This window comes from Lepisosteus platostomus, chromosome 2, assembly GCF_059453375.1.
Source record: "Lepisosteus platostomus isolate fLepPlt1 chromosome 2, fLepPlt1.hap1, whole genome shotgun sequence".
NCBI classification, from domain to species: Eukaryota; Metazoa; Chordata; class Actinopteri; order Semionotiformes; family Lepisosteidae; genus Lepisosteus; species Lepisosteus platostomus.
In genome coordinates, this window is record NC_142612.1 from 46643617 (window position 1) to 46652095 (window position 8479).

Genomic DNA, 8479 nt, shown 5'->3' on the forward strand with positions numbered 1-8479 from the left:
AACACACAACACACAAGTTACTGTATTTACAAATTTAGAGACAAGATGTCCCAGAGGCCTAATGTCTTATCTACCCTGAAAGTCCCATACTGCTACCAAGTATTCCTACAGAGGACAAAAGAAGAGCAATCTGCCTTCTAAACTAAACAGAATATGACAAACCAAATCTCTCTTTGCAAACCTGGATGCCACAAAATATATTTCTGAATAAAAATTGTTGAAATAAAAATAATCATGGTTTAAATAAATAAAGAAAAATGGAGAGAAGTCAAAAGACAAAACGAAAATACAGTAAACTCCCTGTAAACTAGTAATGGGGGGGTAAGGGGTTCAGGATACAAAGATTTTTCTGATAGCCAAGATTAAAGTAAATTGAAGTAAAATGCATTTCCATTGAATTTTTATATTGGAATGTTTAGTTGTGTAGTAGTTACCTTAAGGGCTTTAAGCTTATCATATCTGCTGTGACCACAAATACACTCCAAACCTACATTCAGTATAATAATTCCCATGTTGTTCACTACATAAGATTGCTTCATATTGAATATAAATGTGTACTGCGATCATTTGTTCATTTTGGATTACTATAATATAAACAGTTTTTTTATCACTTGATCAAAGCAACACACTGGAATCAAGGAAAATGGTAGTCCATTAGAGAATGCGCAAACAGTTCAACACTGTTCAGCACTCTGGTGGTAAATATGCTTCTGATTTTTTTAACTTATACTCAAATATAAACCCGAGGCCAATTGTATACTCTTTTTCTTGCTTTTTGTTTCTTTTTTCCCCTCCACCACCCCTCATCTCAGAGGACAACTTTATTACTTTTTTATGGTTACTCTCTCGCATTCATTCCATAAATTCATTTTTTATCTCTCTCCTTTTCATTTATTTACTCCTTTTGATAAGATAATATGAACAGCATTCTAATATAATTTGTAAAGTGCAAGAGGAAGGACATGTGGATCATATGGTTTTGGAGGGCTACCTGAACCTCCAGTCAATCATGTACATATTTTGAGAGAATAGCACATGTGACTAAACCTTAGACAGTGTTGTAAGCACTTTCGACCACAAAACCCAAACCACGTGTCCAGGGATTCTGAAACACCTAGAGCAGGTATAAAGTAGGTCTTCTGATCTAGTGATAATCACCGCAACAACCCTTATATGACCCTCACACCTGAAGAAGAACCCTCACACCTGAAGAAGGCTCCATGGCCGAAACGTTGTGTTTTCTTTCTTCTTTTTCAGCATGGAATTAACCTATTACTTGTTCTGACGCAGCTACCCACCTGAACTTATATGACCATATCCTCCAAAACCAGATTAATGTGATAATTAACATAAGGTTTAACAACCCGAATTCAAGATAATGGTGAGGTTGATCTGCATGAATTCAAATCAGTACTGCTTCGGTTTATTGAAATAGGTGAGTTTATTAGAAATAGCATTAATACAAACAAATGCTCATGGACAGTGATGAAGAGATGGATGAAAATAAACAATTGGAAAAGTGCAAGTTGCTAAAATATAGAACAGTGTTAATAAACTCGAATCCCAATTCAAGGCAAAAGGCATAGTTACAATAAACTCATTGATAACTATTTTATGCTATCAATCATTGAACCCAAGCACAAGGTGAATGCAACCTACTCCTTTAAGAGGTGTGCAAATGAGAGAGCTTGATATGTTCCTATTGCTTATATTCTGAATAGTGGGGAAGTAGGCATCACCTGATCCATGGATATTTGTTAGGTGAGTGGTGCTGTGACCCAGTTCAGGAGCTAATCCAGTGTTGCTCTGGAGTGCAAGCAGATGAGCTGCTGGCTTGAGAGGGTTCATTACTTGGGTTCATTACTAAATTAAAATCTCCTCATAGAATAATCCCAGTTTGATTTTACAACATAGTGAAATTAGCACTAAAATACCAATAGTAATTTAATAGCCTGCTTTATAGGAATATTTAACTAATACTTATCTTAATACATACATTAATAAATAAATATTAATTAATACATATTTTAAGTCCTTATTTGTAGAAGAACTTTTACCACTCACAGTCACATTGTGATCTTGAGATTTTTAAAGAGCTCTCCATTCAAATATAACTAATCTTAACACGCCACTCAAAACACTTTACAGAAAATGAGGAATCTCCAACACCACCAATGTGTAGCACCCACCTAGATGATGCTGTGTCCCTGTGCACTCATTTAGTGTTGCATTCAGATTTAGACATATTTAAGTACATCCAGGTGGATGTGGTGGTGGTGGTAGAGGAGAGTCGCCATTACCTTTAAAGCTCTTTGAGTAGAGTGTCCAGAAAAGCGCTTTATAAGTGTAAGCAATTATTATTAATTACTTATCAATGCAAAATTCAAGAACTTAAATTAATTATACAGATCCAGCCATTCAAAATGCGTGAAGTAAGCTGCGTCAAAACGCAGTAGGCGTGGCACATCATACTGCATAATACCGCATGTAAATTGAAATATGATAATAATATCCCTAATATCCCTAAGCACCTTGTAAAACTGCCAGGTGGTGCTAATAAAGCTAAATGTTTCAGAGAAAACAATGTTTCAGGTGTGAAGAATACAGATCCTCAATTCAATTGCAGCCTAAACCTTTCCCCACACACCCTGCCCCCGCTGCAATTGGAATATACAGATGCAGCCATTCAAAGTGCACGGTACAGACACGTACCGGAGGTAATTGGCTACGGCGTCGCGCATTGTGCCGCACGATGACGCGCGGTACCACGGTACGTGATTGGTTGACGGACAGGGGCACTCGTGGTCCGTTGGTCTGTCGTAGAAAGATTTACAGTAAACGTCTTTACTGTGCCTGTTTTAGTATTGAATATTTATATGGAATTTTACCACTGAAGAGAAATCTTAGTAGCTGAGCATAAAAAGAATAGGAGCATACTGTAACGCGTGTGAAGGCCATAAATGATATTAATTTTGGAACATAAACATAAAGTATATGGCTGGTCTTGGTACTTTAAAGAAAAAATACACAGCAGTATTCCATTTCTCCCTAAACATTTTAAGCATCGAAGTCTTTAACTAACGAGATACCGGAGTCAACAAGCATACTTTTAGAATTTGATTAAAAGGGAATATAATATGGAATCGCGTATCTAAAGAAATTAATAACAATATAATTATATTCATGTACCGCAACACAAGCCGGAATCCAGCCGGAGCCATGACTTTTTTTTTTAACAAACATTTCTTTGAAAAAATAAAACGTTTCCTTGGGTCAGAGATTAAATAAAACTTCACTCGCACCAAACAAATTTATATTTCTAAATATCACAACATGATCGAATTTAAGTCATTTTAATAACAATGAATAGTCACCTATGCGTTACAATATAAACATTTATATTGATTTAAATCGTGTTTTGATTTAAATCGCAAACGCGTGTTTAAATATATGTGTTTTTTGATTCACAATCAGACAAATGCAACATAACTTGATATATTTGTCTTCTAAGTATCTTAATAAACTTTCAGCATAGCTTTCTCCCCGTTTAGATTTATTTTTCTTGGGATCTTGGGATCAAACGTGGAAAGATTAGATTGTAATCGTTTTTATTTTTTAAATACGTTTTATAAAAGTGTAATCTATGCTAAAAAGTTGTACACCATCTGATATAAAGATACATATTGTGATACTTTCGGGTTCGGATAGGACAGACACGAGAACTCAGACTTGCGGAGTTAAAGCAAGTTAAAGCCTTGATTTTATATATCACCTTTAAAAGTGGAATCTCAAAGCAAAGTAAATGCTAATAAAGCACCTTGAATTGAATTGAATTGAGGGAGAGAGGGTGAGCGAGAGAGCCAGGACAGATAGGCAAATAAGATACACTCCACAGACATTCACAACAGCGACATATCATAAAACGTTTGCACATATAGTTAAGTTATTACTTGGTTTTCAAAGTGCAATGAAATACAATATTGTTGTTGTTGCTGTTATTGTTGTTTTTATCCTGTAAAGCGTTTTGAGAAGCCACCTTTAAAGGAGATATATAAAAGCACTAATTCTTATGGAATGTGTTCCGCCGGGGATACAATTTTTTTTTGTAATCACGTATCTAAGGAAATAGCAGTATACCTTTGTCCATGCACAAACAGTGGCATGTTACATTATTAATTTGGGTGTCTCCTCTTGCCAGAAAGCTCTAAATTGCATTTTGAGTGCGCTTTTTGTCTTTTTCTAAATTGCAACCCATAAATAAAGCTGATTGAATTATTTTAAACTGTATTACAGCAGCACAATGGACAATGCAACGCAAATTGCAAAAATGCACTTGGAATCTGTCCAAGCCCTACTTTGTCAGGCATTTTTTCTAACTACAAAAATTATTTAAACTGCGACACTTATCATTCAACCAGAGCTTGAAATATCACAAGGACCCTCAAGAGCACAGCAAAGACTGTATTAAAAGAATCGCGTATCTTAAGAAATTAACAAGATATAATTATATTTGTGTACTGCGACAGGGCTATTTAGGGCTGTTTCACCTCTCTCTTCGTGTGACTCTATTTAAAAGCCATTTAGCAGAGAGGGGATGAGAAGAGTGAAAAACTAGTATACTTTAGATCTTTTTTTTCTGAACCAGGGAAAATCTGATCATGTTTCTCTATAACAATAATAAAAAACATTATTTAACATATCACCTTTAAAAGTGGCATCTCAAAGCAATATAGTAGATGGAAAAACAGTTAAAAGGACCAAAGTAAATACCAGACAAATGCAAACGCGTTTTTAATTAAATGCTTTTATTCATTCAGCAGAGAGTGAGAGGGACATCCAGCAGAGAGAGACACACACACCGGTTTTCATTGACAAAAAGTAATTGTTTTTTTACATTCCTCTTTTCTAACAGGAATGTTTTGTTTGTGGACAGACTGTTAGACTAGAGGAAAAGAGTGCCTCCTTCTACGGAGCATTCCGTTGAGCCGATCATTCTTTTCCAGTCGTACAAAATAAGGGTTGAGACTCTCCATGAGATTCACCATGCTACTAATGGTTTCCCGGAGATTGCAAGGCAAGGCACTTTTGCCTCTGGACCCATCGAAATTTACAGATGTGGTCCACCCCCAGTAAATTTCAAAAGTCACAAGATTTCGAAACATGAGGGCGGCGTAGTGGTCGGCTCTTGCTTTCCTGTCCAATGAAAGGCAGGTTCCTTTTGCCGAAGTCGGGAGACATCAGAGGCTTGCCACACCCGGACTGTTAAACCAACGCATTAGCACGTCAAAGCCCATTGAGGAGCCGGGCGCAACAATTGTTTTGTCCCTTGATTTACTGATCTGCATTAATTACAGAAATCGAGTTCCTGCTCTTTGCAGACGACCTGGTCCTGCTGTCGCCCACAGAACAGAGACTGCGCCAGAACCTGTAACTGCTGGAGCAGCACTGTCAGACCTGGGCGCTTACAGTCAATCTGGACAAGACCAGAGTTATGGTTTTCCAGAAAAAAAGCCAGACCTCAGGGAAACAGGTACAAATTCACACTTAACAACAACACATTAACACCTAACAACGGGAGCAGGGCCGAATTAGGCCAGTACCCACTATTGTTAAACATACAGAAAAGAATATTAAAGTACTGACTTTAGTATTAGCCATACAGAACATTAAAGTGCCCCTTTCCATTCAGCGGGTGTCTGAGCCGCTGTGTCCTATCTTCTGACAGTCACTGTTGTGAATGTCTGTAGAGTGTATCTAATATTTAGTACTGTATTTTTATATTATATTCCCTATTAACCAAACTCTAAGAGTATGTATCGGCTTGTCCCCCCCTCCCGCCCCTCTCTGTGTACATTAGAGCCTCCTGTCCAGCCAGCACATGTCCGCAGACATTCACAACAGCGACATATCATAAAACGTTTGCACATATAGTTAAATTATTAGTTGTTTTTCAGGAAGTTAAAAAAAACACTTGAATTACTTATCCAGTCTCTCGAAATAAAGTTATTTTTCAAGCAATGCAACAAACGTCGGGCAATGTGTTTTTTTTTTAATCCAACATTGACAGCCACATCTTAAATCTTGTCAGTCAGCTCTTTTTTCTCTATTTGAATTGTGGCGATTCAAACAACCTGGGATAACAAGTGGTCTCAAAGTCACCGAGCTCACAGAGCTTCAACAACAGATGACAATTCCCTTAGTCCTTCCTTAGTCTTCCTGAAATTGTCTGATTATGAGTGAATAAAAGCATCTTATTAAAAACACGTTTGCGTTTGTTTGGGAGCTATATGATGTATTTTTCATATGTAAGATATAATGATGTGTTCCCGCTTACACATCGCACGACTTTAAAAGCTAGAAAAACAGGTTTCGATTCACATTATCTGGCGAGCCTTGTTTTGTCAAAGGACAGCACAAAAAAAACAGACAATACACGGGGGGGGGAGGGCAAGCGAGAGAGAGTTTTTTGCCCTCTGTCAAAAAACCCCAAATCACCTGGGGCAGAGACTCTGGGGTGATCATTGTGTGGTACAGAGCGGAGCTCAGTCACTCCAAACAAGTAGTAAAGAGAGAAGAGTCAACAGTTTATTTAAGGACGCTCTGTCAAAGTGCAATGAAATACAATTTTGTTGTTGTTGCTGTTATTGTTGTTTTTATCCTGTTAAGCGTTTTGAGATGCCACCTTTAAAGGCGATATATAAAAGCGCTGATTCTTATGGAATGTGTTCCGCCGGGGATTCCAAATTTTTTTTTTTTTTTTAGTTGCGTATCCAATTAAATAGCATTATAACCTTTATGTGATATCACCTTAAGGACAGCACAATTGCACAATGAACCGCGCCAAGAAATTTAAAATAGTCTTCTTTAGGTGTGAGGGTAAGAGTGGATCGCAGCAGGCATAATCAGCAAATTAGGAAAACAAAGAACAGGACAGGTGAGACGTGTATCCAGAGAGCGAGTGATCAGAAAAAGGGACAGCTGTTACGCCCAGGTTTTCGACGCAATTGTTTTAACTTGCTAATGCATCAGACACATTTCTTGGTGTCCTGGTATTAGCTCATCGGTATGGTGTAAGTTTTATCTGTATCATACCATACAGTATATAGGTACAGAATTCAAGCTGCACCACTGTATCGCTTTGGTAAGGAGATGGACAATGGCCAAAATCACGAAGACTCTCTCACACCAAATAATGAAGATGAAAAGAAACAGGAAGTCAACACGGGACATTGTACAGCATTTGGCTTCGATGGACATCTTCATTTCTGAAAGCATAGTGAGACGACATTATAAAGGGGAGAGGAGGCAAAGAGAATCTAAACCGAGGATGATTCAAAGGTAAATAACTTTCTAAAAATACTTTTCTTGCATGTAAATACAACTACGCACATTATTTTTAAAACTAACTGTTGATCTCTTTTTTTTTCAAGTCCTATTGTGCAAGCTATCCACAAACTGACTGATGAAAATGATGAGCTACCAGCGATACAAGTCCAAAGATGGCTATGGGTTGACCTCGGTGCGACCGTTAGTCCGACATCGATAAGAAGAGTGTGCAGGAGGCTTGGATGGAGATACAGAAAAACCAACACATGCCTCATGATAAGGCTAAAAAACAAAGAGGAAAGACTCAAGCAAGCGCTCCAATGGATTGAACAGGGGGAGGCATTTCAGGATGTACTTTTCACCGACGAAACAACAGTGGCTCTGGAACAGTTTTCAACAATGGCATTTTGCAAAAAGGGGAGATATGTGGACAAGCCAAAGCCCAAACATCCACTGAAGGTTCACGTCTGGGGGGGTATATCTAGAAGAGGCCCGGGACCACTTCTTATTTTCGAAGGAATTATGGACAGTGAATTCTTCGAGGAAGTTGTGGTCACACAGCATGCCGCCCCATATATCAGGGAGCACTTTGGATCAAGGCACCGTCTCTTTCAAGACAACGATCCGAAACACACAGCAGCAAGGGCGGGGCTTGTAGCAGAAGGAGTGAACTGGGTGAAAACTCCAGCCGAATCCCCAGATCTAAATCCGATAGAGATGGTTTGGCATTCGCTGAAAGACTACGTTCGGAAAACTGCTAAGCCTGTCACAAAGCAGGAACTGATCGATGCGATCTTTAAATTCTGGGAGGAAGAACTGACTGAACAAAATTGTAACAATTTTATTAACAGGCTGTTTCGTGTTCTTCCTAGGATTGTTGTCCTTCCTAGAAATGTCCTTCCTAGGGCGGGGGACATTTCGGGAATGTGAGTCTGAGAAAGACAGTCTCACATTCTTTCTCAGAACAAAAACAAAACAAAAATGTTTTGTTTGTCTGTCCACAAACAAAACATTCCTGTTAGACAAGAGGAATGTAAAAAAAACAATTACTTTTTGTCAATGAAAACCTGTGTGTGTGTCTCTCTCTGCTGGATGTCTCTCTCTCTCTGCTGAATGAATAAAAGAATTTTATTAAAAACGCGTTTGTGTTTGT

General features: G+C 38.1%; 1 protein-coding gene across 1 annotated transcript; it reads left to right on the forward strand.

Annotated features, from left to right (window-relative positions):
• The first annotated feature begins 313 nt into the window (after positions 1–313).
• Positions 314–8256, forward strand: LOC148676388 (uncharacterized). Its single transcript, XM_088644089.1, has 3 exons — positions 314–321; positions 7030–7338; positions 7431–8256. Exons 1-3 carry the CDS (start codon positions 314–316, stop codon positions 8254–8256), a joined length of 1143 nt encoding a protein of 380 aa, XP_088500215.1.
• Positions 8257–8479: the final 223 nt, after the last annotated feature.